At 37.6% G+C, this 23,585-nt stretch overlaps 1 protein-coding gene across 2 annotated transcripts in view; it reads right to left on the bottom strand.

Annotated features, from left to right (window-relative positions):
- Positions 1 to 318: 318 nt before the first annotated feature.
- Positions 319 to 23,585, bottom strand: part of stard10 (StAR related lipid transfer domain containing 10) — a 51,726-nt gene continuing 28,459 nt past the window's right edge. For both annotated transcript variants that reach the window (XM_061925967.2, XM_061925968.2), the window contains 5 exons: positions 17,796 to 17,943; positions 17,613 to 17,716; positions 8,787 to 8,904; positions 8,143 to 8,195; positions 319 to 1,188 (listed from right to left, as the gene is read on the bottom strand). In XM_061925967.2, coding sequence (XP_061781951.1) covers positions 982 to 1,188; positions 8,143 to 8,195; positions 8,787 to 8,904; positions 17,613 to 17,716; positions 17,796 to 17,943 — 630 coding nt within the window. In that variant the 3' untranslated portion in view covers positions 319 to 981. The remainder of the gene's footprint in view (positions 1,189 to 8,142; positions 8,196 to 8,786; positions 8,905 to 17,612; positions 17,717 to 17,795; positions 17,944 to 23,585) is intronic.

Below are 23,585 nucleotides of genomic sequence, written 5' to 3'. Positions count from 1 at the left end.
AATCTTATACGTCTAGTCTCTTACGTGAATGAGATAAATAATATTATTTGATATTTTACGGTAATGTGTTAATAATTTCACACATAAGTCGCTCCTGAGTATAAGTCGCACCCCCGGCCGGGTAAACTATGAAAAAAACTGCGACTTATAGTCCGAAAAATACGGTAGTTATTTGAATGACTCTTACCATAATATGTTATGTTAACATACCAGGCATGTTTTCAGTTGGTTATTTATGCCTCATATAACGTACACTTATTCAGCCTGTTGTTCAATATTCTTTATTTATTTTAAATTGCCTTTCAAATGTCTATTCTTGGTGTTGGGTTTTATCAAATAAATTTTCCCAAAAAATGCGACTTATATATGTTTTTTTCCTTCTTTATTATGCATTTTTGGTTGGTGCGACTTATACTCCGGAGCGACTTATACTCCGAAAAATACGGTATATAATATTTTTAACATCCTCTAAGACTCCATAATTATTGCCAGGGGTTGTACACTGAATAGTAGAAATTATATGTATGCCTTTCTGAGTGTATAAATGTACTGTGTATGAATCAAAAACATTGTGGAATACATAGTTTTGGCTTCGCTTTGAATGACAGGTAGAGTGTGTAAACATTTGAACAGTAAATGTTGCAGAAAACATTTCTTCCCCTAACAATCTATTTTGGATCTTGTTTGCAGACTTTGTTTTAACTCTTTTCACAAACATTTACCCAGCTGTAAAAGACAAAAGTACTTACAGCCCAATGCAAGTGGGTGCATGCAGTATGTAAAACAACATGGAGCGTGTTTGCATGAACGCTTCCATACATGTTTTGAGAGTATGAGAAGATATATATTTAAAAGTACAGGGTGTCTATGCGTGTGTGAAATGAACCACATCTACATGTAATTGTGTAACAGGCATGCATGCATCCCTGCATCAGTGTATGTGTGTGTATGAATACATGACCCGGGTTTGACTTCAGTGCGCTAGTCACTGTCATCCCTCTCATGGGACTCAGCCATGGAGCTTTCGTCAATATTTTCCAGGCTCTCGGCATGCTGAATGCTAAGCTCCGACAGTGGAATGCTGGGTAATGTAGTCTGTTCGGGGTAGAGCCAAGGTTTGAATCCTGGGTTGTGTTTCTGCTTCCACTCGGAATACTTCAAACATGCTTTGTTGATCTTCTTCATTGCCTGCAAAGATGACGATACATACAGTTAGGGGTGTAACGATATGAAAATGTCATATCACGGTTGTCATTATTATCGTGGTATTGTTAAATGTGCTCAAAATGTACTTATTCCAACAATGAAATCTTTTGACCATCTTTTTAAATGACTAAAATAAATAGAGACAATATTGTGCATGTTTTGTGTTTTAATGCCTCACTGATAGTGTTTTAGTCTTGGTACTGTATCTGTTTTGATAAGCTTTTATTGTTTTAAATATTTGTTTGTACTGTAGAACAGTGGTTCTCAACCTTTTTTCAGTGATGTACCCCCTGTGAACATTTTTTTAATTCAAGTACCCCCTAAAAAGAGCAAAGCATTTTTGGTTGAAAAAAAGAGATAAAGAAGTAAAATACAGCACTATGTCATCAGTTTCTAATTTATTAAATTGTATAACAGTGCAAAATATTGCTCATTTGTTGTGTTCTTTCTTGAACTATTTGGAAAAAAAAAAGATATAAAAATAACTAAAAACTTGTTGAAAAATAAACAAGTGATTCAATTATAAATAAAGATTTCTACACATAGAAGTAATCATCAACTTAAAGTGCCCTCTTTGGGGATTGTAATAGAGATCCATCTGGATTCATGAACTTAATTCTAAACATTTCTTCACAAAAAAAGAAATCTTTAACATCAATATTTATGGAACATGTCCACAAAAAATCTAGCTGTCAACACTGAATATTGCATTGTTGCATTGTAATTAATGAAATAGCCTACTTAATTTGATGTTCAGTTTATGAACTTACATTCATATTTTGTTGAGATGTTATTCAATAAATATATTTATAAAGGATTTTTGAATTGTTGCTATTTTTAGAATATTTAAAAAAAAATCTCACGTACCCCTTGGCATACCTTCAAGTACCCCCAGGGGTACGCGTACCCCCATTTGAGAACCACTGCTGTAGAACTTTAGGCTGTACCATACCTTTCAGACTATAAGCCTTTACTTATTTTCGACGCTTTGAGCCCTGCGGCTAATTTGGGGATTTTTCTTGCCCGGTGACAGTTATGTTTTGTTTTCAACACCAACAGATACTGAAAAGGTGTGTTATTGTTTGTGCTGTGGCGCCATCTTTTGGACGAGTTCGCTCACTGCAGGTTTAAAATGTACTTCCTGTTTTGTGACTTGAACCGGATGTATATAACTTTTCGTCTACTAGTTGTCCATAGCGTTTCTGCTCGAAAGGATTCTTCATTCATCACTTCAAGCAACGTTTGGAATTGTTACGATATAACTAAAACAATCCATACTCACTAAATTGTCCCATGTGTGATGTCTGTAGGAGTATGCCTATTTGCATCTGCTATTGTAATGTAATCAAGCTAGCGTCATTAGCATTAATTGTGTTAGTATTATTAACTTACAATGGCATTTTTTCTATTGTTTGAGTATCGCATATTTACCCAAATGTCACTGTGGCGTTATTTAGTCTGTTTAGCTAATTGTAGAGCTAGCGTCCACAGCTAATGGTTACATGACTTTGGTTTTGTTTCATCAGCCGTTTTACTGCCGGTGACAGACACCCTTTGGAAACAATTTAAGTATGTAAATAAACTTTTACAAAATCATTCTTATCGGTGTATGTCTGTGGCTTGCGGTCCGATGCGGCTAATAATATTGAAAAGTGTGTGACAAATTAAATCTATTATTATTATTTATTGTTTCTGGTGGAAATAGCATCCTACTCTGTTAAGCAGTCCTTGAACGTATCATAAAAACACATGTTATCAATTAGGGTAACGAGCTGGCACCAGTCAGTCTGTGAGTTTATCAAAGTGCAGTGCAAAAAGTCAGTGTTCAAAAACAAGAAAAAAAATCCAAAAATTAGGGGTATTTTATTTAAACTAAGCAAAATCATCTGCCAATAGAACAAGAAAATTTGGCTTGTCAAGACTTTCCAAAACAAGTAAAATTAGCTAACCTCAATGAACCCAAACATACCTTAAAATAAGTATGTTCTCACTAATAAGTGCACTTTTCTTGCTAGAAAAAAGACACCTTTTTTCTCAATATATTGAAAAATATTCTTAAAATAAGTAAATGCTAGTGCCATTATCTCGGCATCATGATTTTTTTTTTCATGCTTGAAGTAAGAAATTATTACTTTAAAAAAGTAGTTTTATACTTGTGAGTGTTGATGACACAGCTTTGCAACAGTTGATATTCTAGTTTCAAGCATGTTTTACTCAATATAGGTCATAAAATCTCAGCAACAAGCTGTAATATCTTACTGAGATCTTTTAGGACCAAAACCCTTAAAACAAGTAAAACACTTTCACATAAAATCTGCTTAATGAGAAGAATGATCTTATCAGACAGAAAATAAGCAAATATCACCCTTATTTGAGATATTTAATCTTACTTAGATTTCAGTTTTTGCAGTGTGCAGTTATCAATCACGGTTTTTCGATCATTTTAATTAAAACAGTAGTATTAACCTTTCGGAGGTGTACTGCGGTTATCATTATTAGGGTTTATTGTTACATTTCTACCTACAGTACACATCACAAATAAGTTCAACAGGATTTGATGGCTATGAATACAATTGATACAGGCTTATAAAATTGACACAAGAGTGTTGTTGTCACAAGCACAAAGCAAAACAGATCCACGTATGAACAACATTGACAAAATGTATTACGATTCACAAACAGTAAATTATTAAACATTATTATTATTATTATTAAACATTAAATTAAATCAAATTATACTTTTCCATTTACAGACCGAAAAGCAATGTGCTTTGTTGTACAAACCTCGTCCAAGTGTACAAACATTTCATCCACTCGTGTACCTGCAGCACAGCCATTTTGTGCCAGGCAGCACATCCATTGTGGGCAGGCTTATCAATCTCTGTGCTCATTCAGTCAGCACAGTGCTGCTGTCGTTAGCTACTGTGCTAATTGCTACTTTGTATACTTTTTAAGTAGGGTTTTTTTAATAGCCTTTTTACATAATTTCTCCAGTTTTGCCAGCTCAATATGAGTCCAAAAAAAAGGATTTGACAGGCAATAATGAGCTTTGAAACATTCAGGAAGTATCAAACCTGTAGCCAACAAGGTAAAGTGGATTTTATTTTTTACTCCTAATCATTGTGGCGACTTGACCGTTAAAATTAAGGAATTTGGATTTTTAAACTGAGTGCATAATAGCACTAGTGACAGTGTGTGTACGTGTCTGAAAATGACAGCACAGCTAGTTTTGTCACGTTGGGGTCGCATCTTTATGCGGGGTCGTTCCTCCCAGATGCAGAACGGACAACTCCGGACGAAAGCGTGAAGGTAGGAGATGATTTATTTCTCATAAATCATACACCGTAGATACAAGCAGACAAAAACAAAAACAAACAGAAAAGCGGGCCGATAGCATGGGAAGCTATGGCGAAGCTTGGCGCAGGAACAAGAATCAAGAATTACAGGAATAACCAACGTAACTTGTTGCGTGGAGCAAACAAAGAAGCCAGGACGAGTGTGGCGAGAGAGGTGAATAAATAGCTCTCTGATTAGTGCTCGGCAGCAGGTGAACGTGCCGAACACTAATTCATACTTGCCAACCCTTACGGATTTTCCGGGAGACTCCCGAAATTCAGCGCCTCTCCCGAAAACCTCCCGGGACAAATTTTCTCCCGAAAATCTCCCGAAATTCAGGCGGACTCAGGTCCATGCGGACCTGAGTCGCTAACCCACAATATAAACAGCGTACCTGCCCAATCACGTTATAACTGTAGAATGATGGAGGCCGAGTTCTTGGTTTCTTATGTGGGTTTATTGTTAGGCAGTTTCATTAACGTCCTCCCAGAGCGCCAACAACACACAACAACAGCAGTCACGTTTTTGTCTACCGTAAAGCAGTTCGTCTGCCGTAAACAGCAATGTTGTGACACTCTTAAACAGGACAATACTGCCATCTAGTGCATTTGATGAAAGCACTTTTGTGCGTGCCACACAGCAATGCATCATCAGAGAGGGTGTTCGGCATGGTTCGAAAAATAGTGACAGAGAATAGAACAAGGATGGACAATTCAACCCTTAACTCAACAATGAGTAGATGAGTGTTATGTGTGTGTATATGTGTAAATAAATAAACACTGAAATTCAAGTATTTATTTTATATATATATATATATATATATATATATAAATATATATATATATACGTATATATATATAAATATATATAATAAAATAAATATACTAATATAGCTAGAATTCACTGAAAGTCAAGTATTTCTTATATATATATATATATATATATATATATATATATATGTATGAAATACTTGACTTAGTATTTCGGCAAGTATTTCTTATATATATATACAGGTAAAAGCCAGTAAATTAGAATATTTAAAAAAACGTGATTTATTTCAGTAATTGCATTCAAAAGGTGTAACTTGTACATTATATTTATTCATTGCACACAGACTGATGCATTCAAATGTTTATTTCATTTAATTTTGATGATTTGAAGTGGCAACAAATGAAAATCCAAAATTCCGTGTGTCACAAAATTAGAATATTACTTAAGGCTAATACAAAAAAGGGATTTTTAGAAATGTTGGCCAACTGAAAAGTATGAAAATGAAAAATATGAGCATGTACAATACTCAATACTTGGTTGGAGCTCCTTTTGCCTCAATTACTGCGTTAATGCGGCGTGGCATGGAGTCCATGAGTTTCTGGCACTGCTCAGGTGTTATGAGAGCCCAGGTTGCTCTGATAGTGGCCTTCAACTCTTCTGCGTTTTTGGGTCTGGCATTCTGCATCTTCCTTTTCACAATACCCCACAGATTTTCTATGGGGCTAAGGTCAGGGGAGTTGGCGGGCCAATTTAGAACAGAAATACCATGGTCCGTAAACCAGGCACGGGTAGATTTTGCGCTGTGTGCAGGCGCCAAGTCCTGTTGGAACTTGAAATCTCCATCTTCATAGAGCAGGTCAGCAGCAGGAAGCATGAAGTGCTCTAAAACTTGCTGGTAGACGGCTGCGTTGACCCTGGATCTCAGGAAACAGAGTGGACCGACACCAGCAGATGACATGGCACCCCAAACCATCACCCAACCATGCAAATTTTGCATTTCCTTTGGAAATCGAGGTCCCAGAGTCTGGAGGAAGACAGGAGAGGCGCAGGATCCACGTTGCCTGAAGTCTAGTGTAAAGTTTCCACCATCAGTGATGGTTTGGGGTGCCATGTCATCTGCTGGTGTCGGTCCACTCTGTTTCCTGAGATCTAGGGTCAACGCAGCCGTCTACCAGCAAGTTTTAGAGCACTTCATGCTTCCTGCTGCTGACCTGCTCTATGGAGATGGAGATTTCAAGTTCCAACAGGACTTGGCGCCTGCACACAGCGCAAAATCTACCCGTGCCTGGTTTACGGACCATGGTATTTCTGTTCTAAATTGGCCCGCCAACTCCCCTGACCTTAGCCCCATAGAAAATCTGTGGGGTATTGTGAAAAGGAAGATGCAGAATGCCAGACCCAAAAACGCAGAAGAGTTGAAGGCCACTATCAGAGCAACCTGGGCTCTCATAACACCTGAGCAGTGCCAGAAACTCATCGACTCCATGCCACGCCGCATTAACGCAGTAATTGAGGCAAAAGGAGCTCCAACCAAGTATTGAGTATTGTACATGCTCATATTTTTCATTTTCATACTTTTCAGTTGGCCAACATTTCTAAAAATCCCTTTTTTGTATTAGCCTTAAGTAATATTCTAATTTTGTGACACACGGAATTTTGGATTTTCATTTGTTGCCACTTCAAATCATCAAAATTAAATGAAATAAAATGCATCAGTCTGTGTGCAATGAATAAATATAATGTAAAAGTTACACCTTTTGAATGCAATTACTGAAATAAATCAAGTTTTTCAAAATATTCTAATTTACTGGCTTTTACCTGTATATATATAATAAAAGAAATACAGCTAGAAATATAGCTAGAATTCACTGAAAGTCAAGTATTTCTTATATATGTATATATATATATATATATATATATATATATATATATATATATATATATATATGAAATACTTGACTTAGTATTTCGTCAAGTATTTCTTATATATATATATATATATATATGTATATATATATATATATATATATATATATATATATATATATATGAAATACTTGACTTAGTATTTCGTCAAGTATTTCTTATATATATATATATATATATATATATATATATGTATATATATATATATATATATATATATATATATATATATATATATATATATGAAATACTTGACTTGGTGAATTCTAGCTGTAAATATACTACTCCCCTCTTAACCACGCCCCCAACCACGCCCCCCACCTCCCGAAATCGGAGGTCTCAAGGTTGGCAAGTATGCACTAATCAGAGGCAGGTGAAACCAATTAGTACCCTTGGTAACCAAAACAAACCCAGAAGTGCACAAAACAGGAACAAAGGGAGTCCAAAACTAACAGAACATAACTAAACAAAACATGATCCGGCCACGGATTATGACTAGTTTGTTGTTGTTTTGACTTTGTTATTAAAAATAAAGTTTATCCATTACCCCCTTATGTTTGTTTGTATCGATTCCTAGGTACTTGGAATTGGTACTGTATCGATTCAAACGTGAGCGGTACCCATCCCTTGTAACACGACTGTTAGCATACGCAACGTGCATCCTTCCTTGTCGCTTCCAACAGCCCATCTGTCGCTTATACGGCGTGCCATTCTGTCTATGTAGTTTACACAGGATCAATTGTGCAATATTTCCTATGTGAAGAGGCTTTAGAAAAAAGAGGCCTTCGGGGAGAGGAATAGAGACAAATGAAGAGAGAGTATCGCGTCTACAACGGCTAAAACTGCCACACGAGTCAATAAAACACTTTTTTCTGCATCTGTATTAGCGTGTGAATAACTTACGCGAGGAGCCAAGAGGTGGGAAGACTTGTTGACAACCCACTTGGGTAAAGAACCTGGAAAGAGAGACAAAGTAAGAACGGGACAGAACCAGTACGTTAGTGTAAAATACCAACACATCCAAAATAGTGAGTTTAGAGCAGGGGTTCTTAACCTTTTAGACCCCAGGACCCAACGTATTTGTACGACAGATATTAACACTAATTATTCAATAATTATATCTAAACTACTTATGGTTTACAACCTTGTCAAATCATTCATCACAAATATTTCTTATTTATTTAACAGATAAACCTTGGGCTTAGGTGAGTCGTATTCGAAAAATAAATCAAATAAAGGACTGATGAACAAAAAAAAAATGTACATACAGTTACGCAGTGCTAAAATAAACAAAATCTAACTAAATTAATAATAAATAATCATAATACATTTGTTTCTTCACTAAAATGTCAATTAAATTAAAATGTAGTCATAATTTTTGCACTTGAGAAAACTATCTTGGACTTTAGCTTCAGACTTCTTCTGTTTGTTTGATATAGTCATTACTGCCGCGAGTGGTGGAAAAGTGTATTACACCCGAAGTACGCTGCGGCCCAAACTAAAAGGTGACAACATGAATGCAACAGTGTGTGATGATGGATAATTACCTCGTGGATCTACCTGTGCCATGTACGTGAGGACACAGTGGTTGGGTCCCTGGCTCTGGATCATGTAGCCGGTGTGTATGGATACAGCTCTGACCATGTCCTTCTTAGGCGGATATTTCTGTAAGATACAACACAAAACCCCACATTTTCCAGACGCGTTCAAAGGGATTTCTCTGACTACCTCGTTCTCTGTCAAGCAATGGTGGTTGTAGCAAGTCAAGGCTTCGACTAACAGGCAAGACTAAACTTATACTCACTCACAATTCTCGCAGTGATGACATATTGTATTTTGATTGATTGATTGAAACGTTTATTAGTAGATTGCACAGTACAGTACATATTCCGTACAATTGACCACTAAATGGTAACACCCGAATAAGTTTTTCAACTTGTTTAAGTCGGGGTCCACGGTAATCAATTCATGGTAAATTGCGTTTGTGTTGATTGAGAACGAGATCGTGGTTCAAGCTGATGACCCTGTTTTTCATGCATGTTTGCTAGGCTGATAATAGCAACTAAAATAGCACATTTTAAAGCAGAATTTGCTTCTGACAATTTCTTGTGTGACCCAAGCTTGCCACAAGATTTGTTTTTTATCCAATTTGTATAAGTAGTATGGGGTATCCCACCTGTAGAGGGTGCTCATCTGACACATATCCCGACCTAATGAACTAATCAGAGATAAGCACAAATCAATAGGTTCTGATATTGATATCAGATATCGGTCTGATTGATATCCATATAACTCTACAATCAGGGGGGTTTACTTGTGCAAAGCTGGACAGCCAGTCAACATCTAAACGCCCTCCAATAAGTACACAAAGTTGGTCTTTTTTGTATTTCAGTCAAAAATATTTACAAAAGGTAGACTTGGTAGGCTATTGGCAACTAAAAGCTAGCAGCTACACAACAGCTAAGCACACAATAGCAGGCAAGCTCGACATTCGCAATACGTGTTCTTAATTGAATATTGCAATCTAAAACACATTTGTCAATACAAAGTCTCCAATGCAGTAGTGTTAGAAAGTATCCAGTAAAACATGTCCGCATCATTCAACTTACTGCGTGAGCTTAACTTAATAAATTATTGTAGCTACGAGGCGTCGCCAAAAAACAACTTTAAGACAGCATATGTCCATTCCCAATGGTTTTTCATACCTAACATTGTTCTCTGAGTAATTTCACTTGATCAAACCTTTTCTAACACACTACAAAAATAATATACGGTAAGTATGTATGATTGGTGCTGATATTGTATCGAATCAATATCGGTTTCAGACAATACCGTATTTTTCGGACTATAAGTCGCAGTTTTTTTCATAGTTTGGCCGGGGGTGCGACTTATACTCAGGAGCGACTTATGTGTGAAATGATTAACACATTACCGTAAAATATCAAATAATATTATTTAGCTCATTCACGTAAGAGACTAGACGTATAAGATTTCATGGGATTTAGCAATTAGGAGTGACAGATTGTTTGGTAAAAGTATAGCATGTTCTATATGTTATAGTTATTTGAATGACTCTTACCATAATATGTTACGTTAACATACCAGGCACGTTCTCAGTTGCTTATTTATGCCTCATATAACGCACACTTATTCAGCCTGTTGTTCACTATTCTTTATTTATTTTAAATTGCCTTTCAAATGTCTATTCTTGGTGTTGGGTTTTATCAAATAAATTTCCCCCAAAAATGCGACTTATACTCCAGTGCGACTTATATGTTTTTTTCCTTCTTTATTATGCATTTTCGGCCGGTGCGACTTATACTCCGAAAAATACGGTACTTAAAAACTTGTATCGAGAAACCCCTACCAATAAAAAAAAAATTTTTTATTTTTTTTATTTTTTTTACCTCATTAACCCTTGCAAAGCCGCTCTTGGCAATTACCCACGTGGCCTGCATTAGGGTTAATTCAGTCATTATTAGAAAAGTTATTACAAAATTTTTTGCATTTGAATTTTGTGAACGGATTTTTTTTCCACATCAGACGATGATGAGAATTTCATCCATCCATACATCCATTTTCTACCGCTTATCCCCTTTCGTGGAGCCTATCCCAGCTGCATTCGAGCAGGGTACACCCGGGACAAGTCGCCACCTCACCGCATTGAATACAAATTTGTAAGCGAAATTAGTGTCTTAAAAAAATTGCAAATTGCAAATTTTGCAAAAATACAGTGTTTTAAAATTCAGCGTATAAAAAATATGTGTAAAAAAGTTCAGTGTAAAAACATATAGTGCAGAAAAATTCAGAGCGGAAGCAATTGATTCTGTCTCAAAGCCAGCCAACGAGGTGCTAAGTTTGAAGTCACGTGACTTCAAACTTGTCTTGAGTTTTAACGCAACAACTATTTATGCGCACACGTCATCTAAACAACTTGAGATGTTATATGTCCACAAACCAAGCACAATAACAGCTTGAAATAGTTATCTGGTAAGTGTTGCCTCCACCCAATTCTGTTTCTTTAACGCTGACGCTCACTAATTAAAACTGGGTTGTGTAAGCTGTCAGTCAATGAGAGACTGGTCCTAATCTAGGCCACGCAAAACCAGCGACAAGGCATTAATATAATTAAATATCCCCTGTAACTATATTTAATATTTCATATATGTGATTCATCAGGATGATGAAGGAGACTTCTAAGAACTTGGGCGAACTGTAACAAGCCCACAGCGAGGCCCTGGAGAAGCAATCAGAACCTCGGAAACAAGAATCTCCTACTTTATCTTTTCACATCTATTTTAGGTACATTCGCTCATCTAATGGGTGACATAGTAGGAATTCATGCTGATAGCGATTGGGAATAAGAGTACCTCCTCAGTTTTGCTGCTTACTGGTTAATGATTACTTGCTTTTAGCTAAACTAACAAGACATGTTCGGCTCTCTGACAATTGGGAAGTGTTTTTAGGTCTTGCAGGCAAGAATGCAGGAAGTATGTCAGTTCAAAGGCTACAGCAAACTTTCCAACAATTTTGGCACCCCGGCTCGTTCGTCAGTGTTGATGGGTTAATGTTGCCCATTAGGTTGGAAGCGGTAATGTTCCCGCTCAGGGATATTTGGCTTTACGATCTTTTTCCTCCTAATTTTGTTGCTTCCACCTAGCGAGTTCCTTTTCATTTATCGTTAAATTAGGTGAATTGTGAATTATATTTACCGGTACTGTCATTTCCAGACTATAAGCCACTACTTTTTCCCTACGCTTTGAACCCCGCGGCGTATAAAAAGGTGCTACTAATTTATGGATTTTTCTTCGCTGACGGCCATAATGCACATAGTTTTCAATAAACACATGCAAAGAGACTGAAATGTTGTGTTATTGTTTGTGCTACGGCGCCATCTTTTGGACGAGTTTGCCAACTGCCGGTGTTACTGGGTGAATGCCTACCGCATTTACTGCTGTTCAAAGCTTTGAACCAGAAGTGCAAGTGCCGTTCCGTCTTCTAATCGTCCATAGCATCTCTACTCGTATGGATTCTTCATCCATCACTCCAAGCAACATCTGTAAGTTTTACAATGTAACTAAAACAAATCACACTTACTAAACCGTCCCATGTGTGATGTCTGAATATTTGTACGTGCTATCGGAATGAAGCTAGCGTGGTTAGCATTAGCTATTATGCTAACACGTTTACGAGTGTCTGTGTTAGTATTATTAACTTCTTTTTGTATGGCTTTAGTTTCACAAATTCCCCAGTAAATTTACCAAAACGTCACCGTGGAGTTGTTGAGTCTGTTTAGCTGATTGGAGCGCTAGCTTCCACAGCTAGTGGGTCCATGACGATGAAGTCTGTTTTGTTTGATCAGCCGTTTTACATACACTGTATATAAATTAAGGTACGTAAATAAACATTTATGTCTTAATAAATCATTTCACAACGTATAAAGTGTATCTGCGACTTATAGACGGGTGCGACTAATATATCGAAAAAAATCCTAAATTTAGTGGGTGTCCTGAAAATACGGTAAATAGCACTTTTTCCCTAGTGACTCAAAGCGCTTTACATTGTGAAACACATGATCTACAACGCTACACTTAAACTAGCATGTGTGGCACTGGGAGCAAGGTGAAGTGTCTTGCCCAATGACACGCAGCAGTGACAAAAGCTGGATCCGAACCAGGAACACTCAATCACCCCAAATTACTTGATTCATTGACAATCTTAGACATCTTCTTACATGGTTTTTACCCCTACAGTAATTCAAAGAAAGCTTCATTGTCAGGCTTCTGCGAATATGGATGAAGACACCTATTCTACTTAGTTGTAAGAACGTATGGATGTATCTAGAACCACAGACCAAAGAGGACGCTTGACCATCAATAACCACAAAAATGTCGGTTCGGTACGTACCTCGGTTTAGAGGTCACGGTTTGGTTCATTTTCGGTACAGTAAGAAAACGACAAAATATAAATTTTTTGGTTATTTATTTACCAAAATTTGTAAACAATGGCTTTATCCTTTTAACATTGGGAACACTATAATAATTCTGCCCACGTTAATCAACATTGAACTGCCTCAAGTTGTTGCTCAGATTAAATGAAATGACAAAACGTTTCTTCTACATATAAAAAGTGCAACATTAAACAGTTTCAAGTCAACTCATCATGCTTAATTTATTACAGCATTTGGGAAGCCTGTAGTTGATTTTTATTATGGAAATGTTATATTTTTATTAACATGTGATAGCAGGGGCCCTGCAATTCAAAACTAGGCTGCTGCATTACTAATGATTAATGTAACGATAGCTGAAAAAATGGTAGGAGAGACTATTCATCCCTGAACACCATGGAGTTCATGTAGGCTTAATGATGCACTTACATTATTATATCAACTATCAGAGGCAGAAACTCTTCATTTAACATAATGTCCTTTTTTGCTGCTTCAACACAGCTCAATCAACACAGAAAAAGGTAAAGTGAAATAACAGACAGACAGGGCTTTGCTGTCCGTAACACACACACACACACACACACACACACACACACACACACCGCAAAATGAGCTAACGTTACGCTAAAAGCGAATTAGCCTTCACCTCAAGCCAGGACTGCGAGCTAGCTGAGCTGCAGTTGATATTTCTAGAAGGTCAACGGGCTCATAGTGATGTTACTAGTAGTTGACTGGGAGGTGTTTATTATAATTTGGGGAGAGTCCGCCGCTTGATGCTTACCTACTAAACGCTAAGCACTGACTACATGCGCTTTAAGTACGCACTGCTGATTGGCTGTTACCACTCTGAATACGCACAGCTGATTGTCTGTTACCGCTCTGTCTGTAACAAATCAGATGGTTGTGTGGGTGGGACAATGATGGGTGCTGTGTAGAGTACTGACAGAAACAAAGGCAGAAGGAAGCGGAAACTTCCTTAAAGGGGAAGATTATCACTTCGGTTTGCGAACCATGTTCAAAAACCAATTTCAGTTTGTAAATCGAGGTTTCACTGTTCCAAGTTTCATCTCTATTATATTACAGTACCCTGAGAAGACAAAATGTAATACAAATGGTTGTTTGCTCCCAAATGGAACTCGGCTTTTACCCCCAAATGAAACAAGTTATTCTTGATCTTCAGAACGCATTAACGTGTGAATTGCAATTTTATAACTTCACTTACTCTCAAATTCCTGATGACCCACTCTGAACACCATTATTTAGTGTCGACCGTCCCAAATGTGGCTGTGGAACTGCAGCCTAAAAGACCACCTGATACAGTACATTCACGCTCTCCGACTTTTGCATTTGTCCATGCAGGAATGCGGAAGGCAAGGTGGAAGTCAACAGCTAATAGTCACATGAGCGGTCTTATCCTTCTGTAAACATTGCATTAGTGAGTTAAAATGCATAGAAGTGGGAGAGAAAACAGAACGGCAAATAGGAAGAACAGAAAATAAAAGAAAAGATTAACTATAGTGGTCTAAGGGTCACAAGGAATGATTTCTTTGTAGTCTACAAACATTGTAATCAATTGATTAGATTATTTGTTGAGCATGTCACAACCACACATTTGGAGTTGCAAGAATAATCAGGACATTTGGCAATAATTGGTTCTGTTGCGTACCTACACAGGGGCAAGGATCGATAACTGTTGTACATGCACTAAATAATTATTGTCCACGTCAGAAAATGGAACTCAAGGGAGGTTCCATTCTTGTTTCACCTCACGTGGTTGCAGATAATCATCCTGCTTGTACATGAGAATGGCTTTTGAAAGTAGAACAACTGAAGCATTGTGGATGTTATAGAGTCCACCTAATCTTCTCTCTGTACATTCAAGACACATAAGTCTAGGGCCACCCAAAAGAACCAAAAGGTCTAATAATAAATATCGATCTAATATCAGCAAAAAAATATATTCTGGTTAAAAGGCTTATAAAAGTCATCCGTTTGATATTAGTTTTCGCAATCACATCCTGGAGACATTAGTTCATTAGTACATACGTGTATTATACAGTCGCTGACATTTGGTGTTCACAATCCAGTAGATCTCCCGACATTATATCAAGCTTGCAAAGTCTAATACAACATTCACACAATATTTATGTATTACTTTCACAATTTGATTGACAAACCCGACTATTTTATTTCCACACAATAACCTCACAGTCCGGGAGATTTTTAATTGAATCGGGATGTCGGTTGACAAAGGCAATTTCCGGAAGAGTTGGCAGCAATGCATATGTACATGCATTGCTGTACATATGCATTGTGTTGTCCCGATACCAATATTTTGGTACCGGTACCAAAATTATTTCGATACTTTTCGGTACTTTTCTAAATAATGGGTACCACAAAAAATTGCATTATTGGCTTTATTTTAACAAAAAAATCTTACGGTACATTAAACATATGTTTCTTATTGCAAGTTTGTCCTTGAATAAAATAGTGAACATACAAGACAACTTGTCTTTTATTAGTATGCAAGCAAACAAAGGCTCCTAATTTAGCTGCTGACATATGCAGTAACATATTGTGTCATTTTCCATTCCATTATTTTGTCAAAATTATTAATGACAAGTGGTAGAAAATGAATTATTAATCTAATTGTTCATTTACTTACTTTCTCTCTTAACGTGTTCTATCTACACTCCTGTTAAAATGTAATAATCACTTATTCTTTTCTTGTTTGATACTTTACATTAGTTTTGGATGACACCACAAATGTGGGTATTAATCCGATACCAAGTAGTTACAGGATCATACATTGGTCATATTCAAAGTCCCCAAGTGTCCAGGGACATATTTCCTGAGTTTATAAACATAATATACATTTTTTAAAAACGAAAGATGTTGTGATGCCAAAAAAATCAATGTAATCATAGTAGTATCGACTAGATACGCTACTGTACTTGGTATCATTAAAGTGGATGTTAGGTGTAGATCAGGGGTGCTCATTACGTCGATCGCGAGCTACCGGTCGATCGCGGAGGGTGTGTCAGTCGATCACCAGCCAGGCATTAAAAAAATAGTCCTAAAAATGAGCGATCATAACTCTTCACTATGACGTCACTTTCGTCACTTGATTGCCATTCACGGCACCCGAGGGTCTTCTGATATGACGCTGGCTGCTGCCAGCTCATTAAAATTACCGACTGGAAGGCGAGAAACACTTTATTTCAACAGACTCTGGCGCCGTACTTGTCGTCAAAACTCCAAAGACCGACTGCACAGTTGCGCTAACAAAATAAGAGTCTCAGAAAGCTGGCGTGCACAAGCTAGCAAGCTACGGAGTTTGCCGACAATGTATTTCTTGTAAAGTGTATACAAAGGAGTACGGAAGCTGGACAAATTAGATGCCAAAAACCAACCACTTTCATGTGGTATTGGACAGAAAGGAGGACTTTTTTTCTCCTCCATTCGAAAATGCGGACGTTATCAGCACCACTGTCTGATTCCAATCAATGCAAGTCATCAGAATCAGGTAATACACCAACTTATATTCTTGTCTTCATGAAAGAAAGGAATCTATATGTGTTAAACATGCTTGTATTATCTTTAAACACCTTTAACTTGTTAACAATATTAACTATATGTGATAAACATGCTTGAATTATCATTAAACACCTTTAACTTGTTAACAATGTTAACTATATGTGTTAAACATACTTGTATTATCTTTAAACACCTTTAACTTGTTAACAATGTTAACTATATGTGTTAAACATGCTTGTATTATCTTTAAACACCTTTAACTTGTTAACAATATTAACTATATGTGTTAAACATGCTTGCATTATCTTTAAACACCTGTAACTTGTTAACAATATTAACTATATGTATTAAACATACTTGTATTATCATTAAACACCTTTAATTTATTAACAATATTAACTATATGTGTTAAACATGCTTGCATTATCATTAAACACCTTTAACTTGTTAACAAAAACATATATTTCATAAATAAGTAAATATAAATTATATATATGAATGAGGTAGATCCCCACGACTTGATCAATTGAAAAGTAGCTCGCCTGCAGAAAAAGTGTGAGCACCCCTGCTGTAGATCCACCAATGGCATTTGTTTACATTTTGGGGTGGCGGACCGGTACTTTTCAGAGGCGTTATAGTACCGAAAATGATTCATTAGTACTACACTAATACCGGTATACCGTACAACCCTAATGCACACATAACATTTTCCTTATATTATAGGACGTTTCATGCGGCATAAAGCTTATTGAACTACATCAACCTTTAATCAGTTTGGCCGATGTGCGTTCATTTGTTGCATCTCGCTGCACTGGTATCTCTGCACACACACAAGCCGCAAAGCCAAGGCCAACCTTATCTGGACATGCGTGTCGGTGCGTGAACGTACCGCATGTTTCACCGAGTAGTTCATGATGATGTAATCCTTCCCTATCGGCAACCAGGAGCGAAGCGTGACGAAGTCTCTGTTACGGAGTGGATTTGGACACTTCCCTGTTGGCAAACACAAGGAACATGCATTTTATATGCCAACTAAATTAGATTGGCTGTAAAAAGCAACTTTGAAACATACATGAGTAATAACCAACGTCCGCGTTGACCGTAAGTTTGCCGATATCGAAGGTCTCAATGACGTTTGTGTCCCATTTCCTTCTGTATTCAACGTCATGCAGGACATCATACATGGTCTCAGCTGACACCTCCTTACAGATCATCCGACACTGCATCAGAAAGAGAGACAATAGCAAAGAGCAATTAGGCAAGAAAACATTGACAATTTTCGTGAAAAAGTATGCCTTTTAATGCCAATCACAACTGCCGATACCTTCCGGCTGACACACATTACATTTTTAGTCCTCCAGCTGACAAACAATCATGAGTAGCTATACACAGTGTGGAGCCGCTCCCCGGGGCTTATAATAATCACATCTACTGTGGCAAATAAACTGCATGTCCTAGTTTCTTAAATATCATTATCAAGTAGGATTACCACTGGAGGCTATGTATGTATGAGGCTAAAAATGGGGCGGCGTGACCCAAATGGTAGAGCTGCTGTCTAGCAACTTGTGGGTTCATGGTTCGAACCCCGCTTCCGCTATTCTGGTCTCGGCCGTTGTGTCCTTGGGGAAGATACTTCACCCACTTTGCTCCCAGTGCCGCTTACACTGGTGTATGAATGGTGGTCGGAAAGACCGTAGGTGCCAATTGGCAGCCACATTTCCGTCAATCCACCCCAGGGCAGCTGTGGCTACGAATGTAGCTTACCACCATCACAGGTGAATCTGAAGTGAAGTGAATGATGTGTTCTCAGTTCTCACTGTAAAGTGCTTTGTGTTAGAATAACTGTATCTAAGTTATCACAAAACTTTGTGTTGCCATGAGTTCCCGGCGAGAAGACAAAAGCTGTCTTTGATCCTACCAAGAAGAAGGCTTGTAAAACTCCACTGTGTAGGATGGGAAGCAACATGAAGGTGTTCTGTTTCTTTGATGTATTGGTAATCCACAGAAAGATTTTGTCTTGACCCGAGAACTACAAAGGGGAGAGAAAGCAGGACCTGCTCAAGTTCCAGGCACCTTTTCTTTGAACTGTTCTGTGACCGAGGGCAACGGCTGTTTACGACCTTTTCTTTGAACTCTTTTACGACCTTTTCTTTGAACCGACCTTTTCTTTGAACTGTTTGTAATCAAAGGCGATGGCTGTTTACGACCCCCGTCCCTTGAGAAACAGCTGTTGCCATGTAATCAGGAAAAGTCCAAATAAAAGAGGAGGCGTACAACCTTTCGTCAGAGCGTGGAACACTGTCCAAGGGTACAGGTGTATGCGTTTCTCCTCACTGAGCCAAATTTAATTATGTCTCTGTTAAATTCCTTGCTTCTTGTGTTGTTTAATAGATGTCATCAGTTTTTGAACCTGACACTTTGAGTGTCTGGAAAAACGCTATATAAATCTAATACATTATCATTATTATTATTACACACCAAAAAGCAAGTCAAGAGCACGCGCAAAGCTAATCTAACAGCTAAACTAGCTTGAAACAACACCAATAGGGATGCACAATTTTGAGAAAAAAACTTAATTGCCATTTTTGTCGCCAAAATTGTGATTCGATTTGCGATTTTTAAATTTTATCCATAAAAATGCATACAACTGCGAAAATAACGAATGAGAGAAGACCTGTTACTTTTACACTGTCAATCAACATACAGTATTCTTTTTTCAAGGTGCCACACATTAGAACAATAAACAATCATTTACTTTAGAAAATATTTAGCTTTATGCAGACAAACTTAAGTGATTTTGTCTACATCATGATCTTAAACTGAAGGAAAAAAACAATTAAAAGTATACATAAGGGCTGTAACAGTATTGTAGATACTGTGGTATTGCGGTTTCCAAATCCTTACAATAATGCCGTGACAGCTGACGGAATGAATGTAGTTTTTTTCTGGCGATTTTGCATTGACCGGTCTAAAAATAAACTACATCTACCAGAATCCTCTGTGCAGCATGGGACCAGAGGGCAGGACCGGAAGATGGGGGCATGAAACCACTGGAACGCAGGAAAGGAGAGAAAAGGAGGAAGTGTAATCGGGGTGGATAAAAGGAACTGTTTTTTATGGACATTTCCGATGGCGGCGAAGAAAATAAACAAAAAACCTCAGTTTCTTGTGGTTATGTAATCGCACTAATTAAAACCTTGATGTCGAATAATCGTGCAGCCCTAACACCAACAAATAAGTGCTTAGCAGGGATGTAACGATAAACGGTAATAATGATAACCGCGGTAAAACTCCTGATGGTTAGTATTACCGTTCTAAATAAAAACTATCGAAAAAACATGATTGATTGATAACTGCACTTTGATCAATACTCAGGCTGACTGGTGCCAGTTCGCTATCTTAAATGCTAACATTTGCTAATGCCAACGCTTTCCTCCTCGTATTGTCAGTGTACCGTAAATTCCGGACTATGAACCGCTACATTTTTTCCAACGCTTTGCACCCTGCGGCTTATTTAACGGTGCGGCTAATTTATGGATATTTTTTTTGTGTTCAATAATTTTCATTCAAGCGTAAAAGGTGTTATTTTTTGTGCAATGGCGCCATCTTGTGAATGAGTTTGCTCACTGCAGGTGTTGCTCGAAAGGATTCTTCATTCATCACTCCTAGCAACGTTTGTAAATTTTAGAATATAACTAAAACAGTTTACTAAACCGTAACATGTGTGATGTTTGTAGAAGTCTTTTCATGCATATTTGCACGTGCTATGTAATAAAGCTAGCGTCTTTAACATTAGCTAATGAGCTAAAACGTCTACTAGTGTCTGCGTTAGTATTATTAACTTGCAATGGCATTAATTTTGTCTTGTTTCAGTTTCATAAATTCCTCTGTAAATTCAGAGAGACGTCACCGTGGAGTTATTGAATCTTATTTAGCTGATTGGAGAGCTAGCTTCCGCAGCCAGTGGGTCCATGACAATGACTTCTGCTGTGTCTGATCAGCTGTTTTATTTCTGTGTTACAGACACTGTTTGGAAACAATTAAGGTATATAAATAAACATTTACATACCATTTAAATAACCAATTTCACAGCGTATATATCTGCGGCTTATAGTCCCGTGTGGCTTATATATGGGAAACAATTTTTTTTCTTATAAAATTTAGTTAGTGCAGCTTATATCCAGGTGCGCTCTGTAGTCCTAAAAAGACGGTATACTTGGGCCAGAGGCTTCTGGGGCTGTGCCGCAAGTGTCAAGCACTCACCATAAATATATTTAAAAATTTACAGTTAATACATGTGATCTGTATTGGTGTCAGCTGATCTCACTCATGGATGATTGTATCGGCAGCATGAAACTGTTCTCAGAACTTCCCTAATAGAAACTCATGGACATTTATACCTCTGGATTGTTTAAAGTCTCAAATTAGCCTAACATGCAATCTAGATTCTTAGGATGTCCAAAAGCCCAATTGCAATTAATGCATTGTAAGCATGTGATTGTGGATGGATGAAATGTATACATCATTAATAATAAAGTGGGGGCATTTCAGAAATGGTTCTTAACCTTTCATTGAATTGGAAATCATGTATCAGTGGAAAATGTGTGACATTCTAAACTACAACTCACCATTACCTTGACTGCTTAAAGGGGAACATTATCACAATTTCAGAATGGTTAAAACCATTAAAAATCAGTTCCCAGTGGCTTATTATATTTTTCGAAGTTTTTTTCAAAATTTTACCCATCACGCAATATCCCTTAAAAAAGCTTCAAAGTGCCTGATTTTAACCATCGTTATATACACCCGTCCATTTTCCTGTGACGTCACATAGTGAAGCCAACACAAACAAACATGGCGGAAAGAACAGCAAGCTATAGTGACATTATCTCGGATTCAAACTCGGATTTCAGCGGCTTAAGCGATTCAACAGATTACGCATGTATTGAAACGGATGGTTGTAGTGTGGAGGCAGGTAGCGAAAACGAAATTGAAGAAGAAACTGAAGCTATTGAGCCATATCAGGCACTTTGAAGCTTTGTTTAGGGATATTGCGTGATGGGTAAAATTTTGAAAAAAACTTCGAAAAATATAATAAGCCACTCGGAACTGATTTTTAATGGCTTTAACCATTCTGAAATTGTGATAATATTCCCCTTTAATAAGTCCACGCAACAAAAGATTTCCTGACTATGAACGTCATCAAACCTTAGAACATTAAACACTGTGTAGTAGGAGTCACATCTGAAAAGCTACATGCAGAACATGTCTGGCAGGGTGTGTCTGAAAACCACTGGGGAGTTCCACCTTAGAACACATGCAATAAATACAAACACAAGCTAAGAGTGGAGCTGTTACCACAGTTACAAGCACCAGAGGGATTTCATGTTAATAATAGGCAAAACAAAAAGCAAAGACACACTTAAGACAAGGATATATATGTATATCAAGAGTCCAAGAAGTAAAAGGAGAGCAGAAGAGGAGGTAAGTGAAACATTGTAAAGAACAAATAGGAAAATGGATTAAGGGCACTTTTAACTGCCAAGTGACGTAATTAAAATACAGCCCAGAGGGGTTTGAAGAACATTCAACTGTCATTTGTCTCCCTGGTGGATTAACACAAGAGAAAAAATGTCTCAAATTTCATTTATTATATTATACAATTAAGTTATTTGAAATTGAGATATTCTGCATTCCCATTCATTAAAACTGTAGCTGAATAGAAAACACCCGTTAAGTATAGACCAGGGGTCTTCAGTGTTTTCCAGGCCAGGGACCCCTACTTATATATTATGTAAACATTTGTTTTAAATTAAACTGCTCCTAACGGTTATTGATAAATAATAAGAGATTCAAATAATATAGTGTAGCGCCGCTAATAACTAGCTAACCACTACTAATTAGGGATGAGTACTGAATCTGGTACATTTTTGGCACCGACCGAATCCCGCGAGTACTACGGGGCACCGATTCACGTAAAATCCAACGGTGCCATGTAATGGTACCTCGGTCACGCCTGGTTGCCGACTCAGTCAGTGTATCGCGCTTCGGCACTTGGCAATCACTCCAGCAGCACTGAGAGCTGACTCAGTCGAACTACCTGTAAGTAATGTTGCAATTTTCAATGCCAATAAAGTAATTGGCTCAAAAACGCTCTGTGGAGGGGGGCGTGGTCGGTGCCAGGGCAGGCTTTGGAACACAGCTGACAGGTGGTTAGATTGCCCAGCTGGGGTTAGTTGTCTAGTCACCTGGTATTCTTATCAGTAGCGGCCGGGAGCAGGAGGAGGAAGAGGGCTTGGAGAGACAGAAGCACGCGGAACACGGAGGAGTTGGACTGAAAAGTCGAATATCGTGCGATAAACTTGATGACAAATAAAACCTTGTTAAACCCGGAACGCCGGTCTCCAGCTCACGTGTGTGATCAGCAGAACCCACTGGGAGGCAACTTCCGCACGCTCCAATGTAAGTTAAGGTAGGTTCCACTTTTCCAAAAATGTGCTAACTTGATCTTAATGTATATTGGCTTTGCTATTGATATGTTACTGATTAGCATTGGCGATTTTACATGGCGATTTCAACACCTCCAAATTTGTTAATGAAAACTACAACGAAGATGCACGTCACAATCAAACAGATGGTGCGTACTAAGTACAATTCTTACTGTATTAACACTTTTTAGGGCACAACAAAAGACTAACTAGCAAAGACTGAACTGACTCGCCAACACAGCATAAACTATTCACTACTGTTATCTAAAGTCTTGACTTGTAACTGTAATTGAGACTCAAAATGTTCGAAATACAACAAGATATAACAGCTGCACAGCAGTTATCCTAATCAGCTCATTTCAAACGTTGTTTTA

The sequence above is a fragment of the Nerophis lumbriciformis genome, linkage group LG30 (assembly GCF_033978685.3).
Source record: "Nerophis lumbriciformis linkage group LG30, RoL_Nlum_v2.1, whole genome shotgun sequence".
Lineage (NCBI taxonomy): Eukaryota > Metazoa > Chordata > Actinopteri > Syngnathiformes > Syngnathidae > Nerophis > Nerophis lumbriciformis.
This window is presented reverse-complemented; position numbering and strand designations above follow the sequence as displayed.